This window comes from Notamacropus eugenii, chromosome 2 (genome assembly GCF_028372415.1).
Source record: "Notamacropus eugenii isolate mMacEug1 chromosome 2, mMacEug1.pri_v2, whole genome shotgun sequence".
Lineage (NCBI taxonomy): Eukaryota > Metazoa > Chordata > Mammalia > Diprotodontia > Macropodidae > Notamacropus > Notamacropus eugenii.
This window is the reverse complement of record NC_092873.1, coordinates 409,807,070-409,822,732: the sequence shown is the minus strand read 5'-3', so window position 1 is coordinate 409,822,732 and position 15,663 is coordinate 409,807,070. Positions and strand designations below refer to the sequence as shown.

General features: G+C 42.0%; 1 protein-coding gene across 3 annotated transcripts in view; it reads right to left on the bottom strand.

Annotated features, from left to right (window-relative positions):
- Positions 1 to 15,178, bottom strand: part of PARP1 (poly(ADP-ribose) polymerase 1) — a 49,692-nt gene extending 34,514 nt beyond the window's left edge. For 2 of the 3 annotated variants that reach the window (XM_072647689.1, XM_072647691.1), the window contains exons 1-3: positions 14,797 to 15,159; positions 3,849 to 4,017; positions 2,128 to 2,246 (exon numbers count right to left, since the gene is read on the bottom strand). In XM_072647689.1, coding sequence (XP_072503790.1) covers positions 2,128 to 2,246; positions 3,849 to 4,017; positions 14,797 to 14,916 — 408 coding nt within the window. In that variant the 5' untranslated portion in view covers positions 14,917 to 15,159. Of the gene's footprint in view, positions 1 to 2,127; positions 2,247 to 3,848; positions 4,018 to 14,796 lie in introns of all 3 variants that reach the window. The other variant, XM_072647690.1, reaches the window with a different exon arrangement.
- Between the last annotated feature and the right edge of the window lie 485 nt (positions 15,179 to 15,663).

Genomic DNA, 15,663 nt, shown 5'->3' with positions numbered 1-15,663 from the left:
TAAAATGTAATTGGGAAATGTTTAACAAAACAAGTCAAAATGCTGTCTCTCAGAGGCAGCACTTGAACCCAGCTGAAATCATGGAGGCTAGCTATTGCTCTATTTCTCCAGGGCCACCTCTGGGCTTAATGCTAATAGCTAATGTTTTAGATCTCAAAGCTGATAAAGTGCTTTTATCCAATCTGAGTTTCCCAACTACTCTGAGAGGTCAACTGATATTTCTGTAGGTTTCAGGATTGACACACTAGGGCTCACTGTAGCTAGTCTTGGGAACCCAGGACGTCTGAACATTCTCAGAGGGCACTGAATTTCAGAATTATGATGAAGACTTAATATTAATATACATTTTAGGGTTTATCAAAGTGCTTCATACATGTTTTCTCATACGAGTCTTTCAATAACCTCAAAGGAACCATGATTTCAGAGGAATGATGATGAAGAAATGCTACCCATTTCCTATCAGAAGTGATGGACTCAGGATGCAGCATGAGACACACAAGCCTGGACATGAAAAATGAGGGAATGTTTGCTTAACTATGTACAAGGTTTATTACAAGGTTTTTCTTCTTTAAATGGGATGGGGTAGAAGGCATTTTTGTAATCGGGAGGAGGGTGAGACTATCTCAAGGAGTTTCAATCATCTCCTTGTGCCTGAGTAGAGAAGCCCAGGTGACTTACAGAGCCCCTTCCCACTCTGTTACAGACAGTAAATTTATTGGGAGCCAAGTAGATGGAGTGGTAGGCATTTGGAAATGGGGAAACTGTAGCTCCCACCCCTGCCCTAGAAGGTACTAAAGTTCACTTTCACAGCATCCTATACTTACAATGCACTTTCCTCATTAAAGACCTAGTAGGTCTAAGTAGTACACCACCCATTTTAGAGATGAGGAAACTGTGACTCAGCAAAGTGAACAGTGATAGCTCACATTTATCTAGTATCCTGAAGGTCTGCAAAGTACTTTTTCTACAATTAATTTGATCCTCTGGTTAGCTAACTTTTTCCACTGTCATACGACTGGGGAGTAGGAGAAGTGGAACCTGAAGCCAGGAATTTAATTTCCAAGTCCAGCTTTCATTTAGGTTCACTTAGACAAAATCTCAGGGAAGAAAAAATTTTCATCATCAATATTATATAGCACTGTAAGGTTTGCAAACCACTTTACAAATATGACCTCATTTGATCCTCACAACTACCCTTAGAAGGAAATGCTATTATTATCCCCATTGTACAGAGGAGGAAATTGAGGCAGACAAAGGTGAAATGACTTGCTCAGAAGCTCTATCCACTGGACCATCTGGCTTGCCCCTGCATCATTCCACCAGCTGCTTCTTCCCCTCAGATCACAACAGAGACATTACATTTTACACCCAGGGAGCTTTGGTGGTTTGAGAAGAGCTGAAAACAAAGCTTAATCATTTCTTATGTTTCATGGGTGAAACAGCTGAGGAAGCTGAGGCCCAGAGACATTAAGTGACTTGACCCAAAGCATAGTAGTGCTAAACAGCAGAAACAGGCCCTGGCTATTGGCATGAAATGTCATTGGTTCCTCTCTTAACACAGACAGCTTCTCCTTTAGATTCTTGTGCATCTGGCCAGCCCACACAATGGGATTCAGACTGAAGACATGATCTCATCATCTTACTTGCACCACAATCAGGGAAGGCCTGCTAGGCCATGTGCTATCTGCTCTGCATCTGGCCAGTTCTTCTAAAGCCAAATGCACCATCACTGGACTGGTTTGGGATGCAGGACATCCTGAAACAAAGCCTGGGATCTATCCTTCCAATTTCAATTTCTGTCTTCCCTCCACACTAATCTAGACCAGCAAAGTCTTGATTTCCAATTACTGGATAGGGTACTGAACATGGGATATAGAGGACCTGAGTTAAAGTCCCAAAAGTTTTTTTTTCCAGAGTCTCAGTTTCTTTGTCTGTAAAATGAGGATATCAGTTGACAATCATAGAGCATTTTAGGTTTTACAAGGCACTTTACACAAATCTTTTCTTGTTTGACCTTTTCAAAGACTGTACATGGAAGGTCCTGTTGTGCTAAATGGGAAGGGACTCATATGGTTCAGTGTGGCCACACTATGACCTCCCTTGCCACCTGGCTGCCACCACTCTTACCTTTTCTATTTTTTGTTGACACCCTTTGCAAGCGCTTCTATTGGATTTGGCGTACTCCACTGCAAAGTTGATTAGGGTTTTCTCTCCCTTGCCACCTCCATCTTGACTCCCGCCTTTGCCTAGGCAAGAAACACAGAACAATGCCCATCTTAGCAGCTTTGTGCCTTCTCCAGGTGGAGAGAATGCTGAACTTCAACTAAGGAAGACCTGAGTTCCAATCCTGACTTGGACACTTAATAGCTGTATTTAAGGATAAGAATAAGCTATGTTTTGAGAAGCTCCCAGAATAAGCAGAATTACAAAAGTGAGTAGGGATGCGAGTGACACACATGGACAACTGTAAGAAGTCCTTTCTGACCAAAAGGTTGCTGGGCCCTGCATTCCTTTTGACCTAGAGCTACCACTACTAGACCTGGATTTAAGAGGAAAAAGACACTTATGTACAAAAATATTTATAGCAGCTCTTTTTTATTGTGACAAAGAACTAGATACTGGAGAGAGGGAAAAAAAAGAACCAGTAATTGGGGAGGAGGGCAAAGTGTCCATAAATTTGGGAATGGTTAAATAAATTATGGAGTATTTGACTTAGGAGTCAATCCTGCCTCAGACACTTACTAGAGCTCTGTGATCCTAGACAAGTTCCTTAACCATCTTATGCCTCAGCTGCCTCACCTGTAAAATGGGGATGACAACAGCCCCTGACTCTCAGAATTGTTGTGAGGATAAAATGCTCTGTAAATCTTAAAGTGCTATATAAATGCCAGTTGTTATTACTGTTATCAGCTATTATTATAGGAATGTAACGGTGTGCTACAAGAAATGATGAAAAGACTTGCTATCAGAGTAACCTACAAGGACATGCATGAACTGATGCAGAGTGAAGAGAGCAATTTATACTATAGTAACACTGTATAAACAAACACTTTTGAAAGATTTAAGAACTCTGATCAATGTACTGATCAATGTACAGTGGGACATGCTCAATGCAGACACTCTCACTGAGTATCTTTTGGCATCCTACCTGCTTCTTTTCTCACATGGATTATTCACGAACAAGGAATCTCTTGAGACCCTAGTAAAAATCTCAAGTCTTTGGCAAGGACATACACACACACTCACCTGCACAGACTAGCTGTTTGCCTTCTAGAATTGAGGGCCATGTCACTCTCCTGCTCAAAAGTCTTCAGTAACTCCATATCCAAACTATTCCTTCTGGCATTTTGGGCCCTCTAAAATCTATCCCCTTCTTGCCTTCCTAGACATTTCATATTCTTCCCCTTCCTATACTCTAGCCTGCAAGGTGTTACCCTAACACAACAACCTGTCATCTCGTGTCATTGTGGTTTTCCATAGCCTACGTCCATGCATTATATTTCTTACTTCTAAGGCTCACAGGCCTCAGCTTCCCTGAATGTCTCCCCTCCCCCAGGCATTAGTTGTCTTTTCTCAAATGATCTTGTATTTAATTATCTGTGTACATGTTGCCTCCCACCAGTAGAATGCAAGTTCCTTGGGGTAGATACTATGTCACTTTGGCAGTACAACCTATTAAGTGCCCACCCCACATCTCCTTAATTGAAGTTATTCTGGTTTTGACGCCCATGTCTTCCTAGTTATAGCTACTCCACTTTCTCAACACACAAAAAAAGAAAAGGCCAATAGTGGGGGCACCTAAGGAACACTTCCCTAGAGTGTCAATAAACAACATTCTTTCCACAGACCTCCTGTCAGCCCTCCAGCTTCGATGGTCTTCTTAATTTTCTGCTGGTCATCCCATCGCAGCTCCAAGAACCCATCTACTTCAAGCTCAGCTTGAGAGATGACAAGACCTCGCTTCCAGAAGCAAGCATAGTGATGCCAGTTTGGGACCTTCCCATCAAACATGGGTGACTAGAAGAAAGCAGAATCACAGAAAGACAGATGAATGGTTAACACAGGTATGGACTTCACATGTCTAGATCAAGGATTTTTAACCTCTTTTTGTGGCATGAACCTCTTCAGTAGTACAGCAAAGCCCCTTCTTAGAATGTTTCTTTTTTCATAAAGTGTAAAGTAAAACACAATCAGTTCTGCTACAATACTTGTTTTTAAAGTGCAGATTTGTTTCAATCATATTCAGATGATATATTAAGAAGCAATTTGAGTATAATACAGATTTTGCACTTGCCTATGTGAGATTACTGCACCACTTTACAATTACTCACAAGATGCAATCCTTTTGATATCTACTTACACAAACTTCAGGTTTTTCTCAGCTTCCTGCATGGCATCCTACATTCTGGGAGTTTTGGTAGCCCTCACTTTGCCTGTCTGTGCCCCACAGAAACAGGAGCATAGGCCCAGCTGCAACCCAAGGCTAGAGACATCACTATTATGGTATTTATGTATTTCTTAATTATTTAAGCTGTATAAAACTGTGATGCCATTTTTATTAGGTTCTTATCTTTGTTTTTAAAAGTTTCAGTGATATTTTTGAGTACTGTGTTCCTAATCCCATTTCCCTCATAAACCCTATGGTTTTCATTGTGCAGTTTTAAAGAATGCACCCATCATGTTGTAAAAAAACTGACTATATAAGATTATAAAGGAAATAAATACATTCAGATAAATGTAATTTTTCCCCCATCCAAGTTCACTAACTTTGAAATCTATCCAGACTCTTTGCAGAGCTCCCCAGTTCTGAGCACCTTAAGAAGCTTAACAACATAGTAGATATTCTGCACTTGCATTATTCAAATGAGAACAATCACTTTTATATTCTATTTTTCCCTCATCTAAACTGGAAAGTGAAAGGATACTAGAACTCCTAACAAGAATTTTACTTCCTGAGGCTAATCTGGAAGTTAACCACTTCTCTCACATTATTCAATCTGAACAATAAACTATCACTTTATAATGCTGGTCCTAGAGAAGAGGTACCCATTTTAGAGAATGATCATGTTAACTCAGACTTCTGATCCATGTAGTTGTATACAGAGACACAGGAATCATAGATGTAGGGTGAGAAGTGAACTCAGAGGTTGTCCAGTCTAGTAGTAGGGAACTTTTGGTCTTGAGGCCATATATGGCCTTCTAGATCCTTAAGAGCAGCCTTTTGACTTTTATTCTGTAAAATTTGAATTCTGTCAAAAGGCTGCTCTTCTGCTCTCAAGGATCTAGTAGGCCACATGTGGCCTCAAGGCTGCAAAATCCCCGCTGCCCCCAGCCCAATTCAACTTCTATTTTAGAGGTAAGGAACCTAAGGTCACCTAAGTAGCAAATTGGCAGACCTAGGATTAAAATTCAGATCTTCAGATGCCAGCATCCTTTCCATTACACCATGCTGATCTGATTTAGTGTGTGTCATGTCATATATAATAGGATTCACCTGCAGTAGAGATTAGAAATGATGGCCTACTCAGGTCAGAGTCAGAAGGTCTACCTCATAGTCCTGAAGCCAAAGAGAGGGAGCAATGTCTACAAATGCTTTTAGTAGTTAAGAATTCATAATGGAAGTAATAGATAGTTAAGCAAGGCAGGAAAATATGGCAGGTGGAAAGAGTCAAGTTAATTTTTTCAGTATTTAGCAAATTTCTATCAAAGCTTGGGAAAGAATGAAATGCTAGAAAACGAGAATCGTTCAGAAAGAGCAAGAACTATTTGAAAATTAAGAGTAGGAGTGAAAAGACATCACTATAGTTCAAATTCTAACTATGAATAGTTTACTCATAGAGTTGGCTTGGCCTCTCCCCTCCCTCTACCCTATTTCAAGTTTTCATCTTTTACATTCATACTCAGATTATGTGCCCCAGAGGGGTCCCAGCAACCTGGACATCAGAGAAGTCCAGTTCTAGAACAGTGAACATCCCTAAAACTTGCAGAACTTTCTGCAAAAAGTGCAGCAAGCAACAGCCTCACAAAGTGCCACAGTTACAAGAAAGGCAAGGATTCCTTGAATGCACAGGGTAAAAGGCAATACGATCTGAAGCAAGCAGAGTGGCTATAGTGGTCAAACAAAACCAATTTTCCAGAAAAAGGCAAAGACCACAAAAAAGACTGTACTGAGGCTTGAACATGTGGGACCCACCTGCAGGTCTAAGAGGATGCTTGCCCTTAAGAGGTGGTAATAAGCATTTTGAACTGGGAGGAGATAAGAAAAGAAAGGGCCAAGGGATCCAGTTCGGAGTTTCATTGTTTTCGTCTTAGTCGGAAAATAACATTCCATTCCATTCCTTGGTTTTGTGTTTTCTGTCTTGGAAAGGAAGAGGCTTGAGTAAAACAAGTCTCATACTATGTGGAGCTTTTTCCATGTAGTTCTTGAGGATGCGACTGAGTGTTGTAACTTTAATCATCTACTTAATGAGATTTATGCGTTATGGAGAGAAAGCCCATGGACATTTCTGCGAGGCTTGGAGGCTCTGGTTATTAACACTATGGCTAAAATAGTTACCGACAGCTTGGATTCCCAGGCAAATCTGGAGTAGGGAAAGTAGGGATACAAAGTAATAAAGATAGGGATAGCTAGCCCCTATTTTATAGGCTTCCAGAAAATCAAAAGTAATTAATTCATCACCTTCAGGGACTGCCCTGTTTTCAAAATATTAATCAAGTGGTTTCCCACATCTATTTGAATTGTTGGGGTTCTTTGTGAAGAACAAATTAATAATGATTAAACTGCCTGGTTATTAAAGGGATGGCCTATTAACTGAAAACTCATTTGTACCTTGTTTTCAGAGCATTAATCAAGTGACTTCCCATATCTAAAGGGATGGCCTCTTAATTGAAAAGTGATATTAATTATGTTTAGGTGGGTGGGAATGACAGCTGGTCAAGACTTGGAACAGCAAAGAATAGAGGTCACTGTTCCTTTATTTTACATCATTTTTTATATTATATAAAATTATATATAATATAAATTATATTATATAGGCTTTAAGCCCCCTTGAGGGCAGAAAGGTTTGTCTGTGTTGATCTTTGCATCTTCGGTGCCTTTCACACTAAAGGTGCTTAATAAATGTTGAGTTTTCCTACAAAACAAAACACTGAAAAAATGCTAATGCTGAGTATAAATAGCATTTAGTATCTGTAGAAGTAAGCAGACTGAAGAGAATTTGGATGATACTTGGACTTGACTTAGACTCAGTCAAAAGGTCACACTCAAGGACCTCAAGGTCATAGGTTCCCCACCCCTGGAACAGTGTGATAGAAGACTGTATCAGGAAATCTGGGATCTGGATTTAATTTTGTCACTAAGCAGATGAGTAATGAAGAGCAAATCTGTTCATCCCTTCCAAACCTAAGTTTCTTCATCTCTAAAATGGGAAGATAGACTGAACTATATAAGTTGAAAGGGAGGTCATGTGGGGCTAGAAGTGGGGAAAAGTGGCATTTGAGATAAGAAACCTGGGGTCTATGAAGGTAAGTGATCTGGCTAAAGTCACAGTGGCAGAGCTAGGAAATCTTGTGATTTTCAGGACTCAATATCTCTAGTTTTCTCAAGTGAAAATATTCAAACAAAATTAATTTTTAATTTTCTTTAATTAAAGAACTACTTTAAGAGGCATTCTTTTGGAGACAAATGGTTTATGAATGGACCACTATCTTGATGTATTTAAAATTAGAAATTTAAAAGAGAAAAAAGGACCTTGAAGAAAAAGGCACCATAGCAATGAATCCCAATTGACCTAGATTTATAGGACAATGAAGTTTTAACATGGGTTCCACCTTCATTTCAACTTCAACAGATATTTCAAGTTGAAATATTTACATGGGAACAGGGGAGAAGGATAAAAGAAATATTGCTCTCAGTATAGGATATTCAAAAAGTTTTAGTGTAGTTCTTAGCTATACTTTTGGGATATCTTTTGAGCGTCCTTCGTTCCCAAAGACCATGCCATCAGAGGAATGATGACATGGCTTGCACTTGACTTGTTTTGAGTAAGGGAGGGCTGTGCAGGTCACCAGCCTCACTTCTCCTCCAGAGCCATCTGAATCCAGTGACCAGATATTCATCAGGATGACTGGAGATGGCCCAGGATGTGATGGGAAAAATTGGCCCCTTCAGGCCAAGGCCTATTTGGTACTCACTTAGAGTGAGGTAATGCCCATTCAGTGAATATATCTGTTTAAGAAGTAGTCAGGAGATGGCCCCTTTAATGAGACAAAGAAAAATAACTAAATCAGGCTGGGAAGGAAACAGCAACAATTATCTTATGCACACATGTATGTCCTTACACCCTCTCCCCCAATACCCTGAAGACAAGGTGACCATTCTAAAATTGGATTCATGCTTTTCCATTCAAATTTACTACCTGATTTTATGCAAAGAGACAGTGACCCTGTGACATTTCTAAAAATGGATTAATTCATTTACATTCAAATTTGCCACCTGATTTTATGAGAAAAGACAGCGACACCCCCCACCTCCCCTGCATTTATCTAAATCTGAATATAAGAACTCAAACATGAGCTTATTTTTCTGCTCTACTGCAAACACCTGACTCTGCTTCTTTCAAAAGAAAGGGTCTAAGGAAGCTTGCACCAGGAGTTCTAGCATGAGCCCCTTGCTTGATCTCCAGACACCATTCTGAACGCTAATCTCATGCAAAGCAGGATGTGTATGGCTCAGTGTCAAAGCAACGAAATGGAAACTTGGGGATGGGGAGTTCTAATTCTGGTCTAGGGGCATCATCACACAAGTCACTCAAACTCTGGGTGCCTCAGTAATCTCATGCACAAGGGTAGAACACAATGCTGATCCCCAAGCAGATGTTCACTAAATATTTATTGATTGGCTAGATGGAACAATGCACTTAGTGGAAAGCCTGCCTTGTCACAAATACAAAAGACTCAAGAGAAGGCAGCCATCTGGGGAAGGCAGAACCACTTAAACTTTTGTTTTCTAAATGGAGTACAGACCAGTAGTAAGTAGCAACTTCCTCATGAAAATTGCTCACACTTAAAGCAAGGATGCAGCTGTGACAGTCAGAGTTTGGGCAGAGTTTATGGGGAAACATGAGTAAAATCCAAAGGTGATAAATAGATCCATTTTATCCTTTCCCACTCCAGGCAGGCAGAAAGAGACCTTAGATGGGCCTTCTCTTCCCTACAGCCTCTAAGGTAAAATTGTACCTCCAGTATCAGGTAGCAGATAGACAGTTTCTAAACAGTGCTCCAAACAAGAGTAAAACAAGCCATCAGGAGCTAAGAGCTGAATATGAATGCCCTATTCTTTAAACCTCAGTATACTAACAGGAGGATCCAAAGCCACACATACTTGACACATTAAATCTAAGTCTCCACAAAGGCATTAATAAGGTATTCCCCTCAGGAAGGTCCTCCCCCTTCTTGGAGCAGAAGTTCTTTACAGAATGATTTTTTTTGCCAATATTTCTTAGGTATCCATAGTATTCTAAATTTTGCACACTAAAAATTTAGGAAGACCAATCCATATGGGGGGTGGAGGGAGGAGGAGGGAGAGAAGGGGACAACTTGGTGTCAAAATGGATAGAGTGGTGAGCCTGGAGTCAGGAAGATTCATCTTCCCAAATTCAAATCTAGCCTCAGACACTCAGACCCTGGGCAAATCACTTAACCCTGTTTTGTCTCAGTTTCCACATCTGTAAAATAAGCTGGAGAAGGAAATGGCAAACACTCCAATCTTTGCCAAGAAGAGCTCAAATGGGGACACAAAAACAACAATCCATATAGGGAATTCTAAATTTTAGGGACGGTTATCTCCCCAAAGGTTTATCGCAGTGTCTAACATATATACACATAGCAGGTATTCAATAAATGTGAGGTTCCTTACAAAAGATAAAATAATTTTGATTACTTGAAACTGAAAACTTTTTGCACAGACAACATTAATGCATCGAGGATAAGAAGGGAAGTAGTTGCATGAGAAGAAATCGTATCAAATTTCTGACTAGAGTTTCATATCCAAGATATATAAGATATTAATAAATACATTAAGACTAATAGCCATTCCCCAATATATAAGTAGAGTGGCCAAAGGATATCTACAAACAGTTCTCAAAAGAAGAATCACAAAATACAACCACAAGAAAAAATATTCTAAATCATTAATAAAAGAAATGCAAAACTCTTACTACAGGGTATTCAAAAGCCTTAGTGTAGACTTCACAATTTCACAACCTGAAAGTCTGAAAAGATGACCAAAAAAAAGGCAACAGTCAATGTTGAAAGGGTTGTGGATAGAGAGGCACACTAATATATTGTTAGAGGAGCAATGAAATGGTACAGCCATTTTGGAAAACAATTTAGAATTATGCAAATGAGTAAAATCTAAGTACCCCTTAAAACAGAGATTCCATTACTGGGTTATATCCCAAGGAAGCCATCAATAAGAAAAAAAAATTCTCCATATACACCAAAGCATTTCTTGTGATAGCAAAGAACTGGAAACAAAGTGAATGCTCATCAACTGGGAGAATGGCTAAAGTGTGGTACATGTAACAGAATATAACTGTGGTTAGAAGTGATTTATGTGATTAACAGGGAAGCACAGAAAGATCTATGTGAACTGATGCAGAGTGAAGTAAACAGAGCCCAGAACACAATGTGTGTATATATATATATATATATATATATATATATATATATATAACTACAACAATGTAAATATTAAGAATAATCACATTAAAACAATCAAAAGTGAAAAAAATTATAAAGATTAAAATTAAAAACATGAATTGAAGAGATACGAGAGGATACCCCAACCCATTCCTTCATGGAGGTGGGAGGTCTATAGGTGTTACACACTGCATAAGTTTTCAGACTTTTCCAACTTAAGTTGTGCTTTTAAAAAATATTTCTATTTTTTTTTTAGGTAGAGCACTAGGTTTAGTGTAAAGAGATCCAAGTTCCAGACTGTATTCTGCATGTAGCCTAAGCCAATTTTAGGTGTGTCTCTTTAAAAAAAAAACCTATTTATTACATGCGCTGGCTCTCTGGGAGGAGAGAAATACCAAGGATAACTATGATAATGCAAGAACCAGAAGACATCAACAAAAACAATAATTAAAAAACGGTGAGGTTCCATCTCACATCCTTCAGATTGGCAAAGGTCTCAAAAAAAGAAAATGGCAATTGTTGGAGGGGCTGCGGGAGGATAAACACACTAAAGGCGAACTGGTCCAATCATCTCGAAAGCAATTTCTAACTATACTAGGAGTCATGAAACTATAAATACCCTTTGTCCCAGGAATAACACTACTTGGCTCAAAGAGGTCAAAATGGAGGGTAAAGGACCCATACATACAAAAATATTTATGGCAGCATTTTTTGGCTTACCAAAGAACTAGTATCTGGTATCTGAATGTAATAGATTTTGCACGTAAGGGGGATGGATTCAGAGAAATCTAGAGAGATTTGCATGAACTGATGCAGAATGAAGTGAACAGAACATTATACAGTGAATACAACAATCTAAAAGGAAAACAACTTTAAAAGACACAAGAACACTGAAAAATTCAATACCTGATCCTGCCTGGAGAAGAATGAAAATGAACCATGCCCTCCACTTTCTGGTAGATGGCTGATGTACTAGAATTGAAGAGTGGGGGACAGTTGTTTCAGACTCAACCAATGTACTAAACTGTTTTGCTTGACTATATTTAGGTGAAACTAGTGATACAGAAGGAAAAAACCCCCCAAAACTAAGAGCTTCAAAGTAACACATAAACACATGTAAAAATAGTCCATAAGAGAGCATAAAAGTTCAGGTCAAGCAAGATGTTGATATCACCTTGTTAAAATGAAATATATTTAAAGCTGTATGACTGACTGACCCAGAATTCCATACTGGTTTTAGGTTTTTATTTAGTTCATGAGTTTAAAGTTAAAACTGAATTCAAGACTTTTGAGACACCCTGCAATAATCCTCTTTTTCTATTCTTTGCATATGAAAATGTCAACGTTTGTTAAGTCTATAATAAAAAAGAAAAAAATATTAGATAAATCGTCAGGTTGAATTCTAAGGACAGATAAAAAATAAATCCTGGCTCCTTTCCCTGGGAAGTAGGAAACCATCATCAGATCTAGGGTCAGAGGAATGATTGCTTTCTCTTATTTACTGGCCCTGTCTGAGTTTCCTAATTATTCTGAAGATTTTTTTTGGTCCAATATTCTTCATAAAGTTTTTCCATTTGGACATATTTCCTTTTTAAGATTGGTAGTGCTGGGATTACTTAGAATTATTGAACCTTAGCTCTAGAAAGGTCCCCAGAAATCATCTATGAAGTTCAATGCCTTTCTTTTCCACAGAACGAAACTGAGACAGACCTAAAATTGGCTAAGGCTACAAAGATAGTGACAGGCAGAATACAGTCTGGAACTTGGATCTCTTTACTCCAAACCTAGTGCTCACGCACTATTATTTCTTAAGAGGTCTCCTCCAGGTTTTGATGATTTTAAGGATTCTATAAGTAGAATATGAAGAGACCTAAGAGACCAAGCAGTCCAACCCTTTCTTTTTTACAGCTCAAGTGGCTTGCCTTGGGCCACACAAACAGAAGTGGGTTTGAACCCTAGTTTCCTGACTCTGTAGTCAGAACTTTCCCCACAGTACTGCTGCCTAATTAAAAGACAAAGCTAAGACCCATGAACCAATCAGCACACAGGATTGTGTATTTTTAGGTCACAGGTGATGATGTGCTACTTCTAGGGTAAATGAATAAGGGTTGGTGTTAGAGGATGGCTCCAAGGAAACAGATGGGTAGGATTTAGAGAGGGGAAGAGATCGGGGCACAAGAATGAAAGGGAGAGGGCTAGTTGTAGGAGATCCGGATCTCGCCCACTTATGTTGTTGTTCGGTGGGTTCTCTTCACGACCCCATTTTGGGGTTTTCTTGGCAGACACTGGAGCGGTTTGCCATTTCCTTCTCTAGCTCATTTTACAGATGTGGAAACTGAGGCAAACAGGGTGAAATGACTTGCCCAGGGTGTCTTGAGGCCAAATTTGAACTCAGTAAGACGAGTCTTCCTGACTCCAGACATGGTACTCCCACTTCCACACCCAGCTGAGCACTCTGTGATGAGGATGAGGATGGTGAGCTCCTTGTTTTGAACTAAATGTTCAAGGGACCTGATCCAAACTAAGAAAGATGAGGAGATGGGAGAATGGCAGTGGCAGCCTGGGGAAGACTTGGAAAAAGAGTAACTTACAAGTGAAATTTAATGAGTTAAACGTCCTTCACCCTCCCAGAAGAATCAGACATAACTGGGTGTGCACTCAAGGCCTTCCCCTCAGTTCCATCTTCTATTAGAAAAACTCCTGCAAGTCATGTTTCCAGTCTCAAATATCAACACCTTGCGGTCCCAGAAGCCCGTTTTGGAACAACGATGGCCCAACGGGGCTCTGTGGTGGGAATTTTAACCCCTTCACCAACGAGTTCCAGCGCAGAGCTGGGGGCAGGCATCTCTGTGTGTCCTAAAAAAAGTCTGAAAATTCTATCCCTAAGGTGCATTTCCGAAGTCCGGGGCTGTGTCGTTTACCACGAAATATCTACGTGCCGAGAGCTGCCATTTCCCAGCATTAAAACGTGCACGTCCATTAAGCGAATTTTTTTTTTATTAATTTTTTTATTTTTTTAATGTTTAACAATCACTGCCATACAATTGCGATTTTATCCCTCCCCACCCACCCCCCACTACCTCCCTCCCTCCCCACGACTGCATACAATTCTGTATAGATTCTACATATACTTTCCTATTGAGTATATTTTCACTATAGTCATGCTATGTAGTCAGACTAAGATAAATGAAAGAATCCATATAACAAATCAGAACATGATACACAAACAGATACACATACACAAACATGATCTGCTACATTATGTGAGTGACTTCCATTAAGCGAATTTTTTAAAAAAACATCTCTTGCGGACAGCTGCTCATCTGCTTGCCCGACCTCAGCCAAAGCCCAAGGAATATGGCAGCGGGAAAATCAGAGCCCTCCAGGGGACAATTTTAAAGGACGGAAAATGAGGCCACTCGGCCTTTATTTTTTCTTTTTCCCGTCCTTCCTATCTGAGGATCCCACGGGTGATGCTCACTTTTGGACCATTCCTCCACCGCGTGGGGACGAGATAACATCGGGGAGGTGGGCCCCCAGCCGGTCTCGGTACCCAAGCCCCCCGCCCCGAGCAGCTGCGGAGCCCGCCGTCCACGCGGCCTGCCGAGCCCGCAGAAAGGGCTCCTAACGGACCCCAGCTGGCTTCTTCCCGAGGCCCAGCCTTTGCTGCCGGGGTCCGCAAAACCTCCTCGGCAGGCCCGGAGACGCGCCGGCGCCTACCCCATTCCCGGGGCCTAACAGGATCTTCTCCGAGAAGATGGTTATCGTTTTTAAAAAGGCCAAAAGAAAAGTTTAGGGACCTCCCTAGGTGGGGGAGGAGCAGCCCCGACCCGGAGCTAGGCAAGTGTACACAAAGCGGCCCGGCCCAGCCGGAGGGGGAGGGGTGGGGGGGGTCGCGAAAACCCGGCAGGGGGTAGAGCGCAAGGCCAAGGGCGCCCCGCCCCCACCCCGGCTGCAGGATCGAAGCCTCCTGGGAATGAAGGCGGGGGGAGGGGAGGGAGGGGAGCGGGGGGAGGGCCCGGAGAGCTCCGGCTCACTTTCCCCAGGCCCCGCCGGAGAGGCCACCCAAGGGGCTTCCCGGGTCGGTCCTCCTACCTGCACCATGATGGCCAGACGGAGCGAGTCCTTGGCGATGCTCTCGCCGCATTTCTTGCAGGAGGCGCGCCCGCTCTTTGCGTACTCGGCCCGGTAGGGCTTGTCCGCCGGCTCCGCCATCCTCCCACCGCCTTCTCCTTCCTTCTGTCCTCGGAACGCGTGGAACGGCGGCGCACCACCGAGACTGGCCGTGAGCGTCGGGAGGGGGAGCCCCTGGTCCCCACTTACGCCGCGTGCCGCCTCGCCTCCGCCTCTCGCGCGCCTAGCTTTCTCTCCCGCCCACCGCGGGCGGCCCAGGGAAGTGGGCTTTGGAGTGAGCGCCGAGAGCCCTGCGCGCGCCGCGCCGCTCTCCCGAGATAGATTACTAATGCCTGCGCTTGGAGAGGGGTGGTGGGGAGGAGGCGCGAAGGGGAAAACCCCTCCCTGGGAGGTAGGCGCCTTTCGGGTGGGTGTGGCGCGAGCTGGCCCGAGAGCGTAAGGCGCCTCCTGGCGGGGAGACCCGGCATCGCCAGTCTGCCGAGCGATTCAACTCCGTTAACCTTTGTCAAGTACCGACTACAGCTAGTTTACCGAGACCGGAGGCTGCGGGACCCTGGGCGAGTCCCTTGCTTTTTCAGAGCTCTAGGAAACTGGGGCTACCATCCCCCTCCCGCCGATGTATTTTTTTCTCTTGTTTGGGCACAGCTGTTTGCATCTTTTTGAGAGCAGATATAAGGGTTTTGTTCGCTTGGGTTATTTTTTTTTTGCCTTTCTTCGTATCCCCGCTGCTTTGCAGGGTCTGGTGGTTTTCAGTCGCGTCCGACTCTTCATAACTTCATTTGGGGTTTTCTTAGGAAAGAGGAAACTGAGGCAAACAGGGTTAAGTGA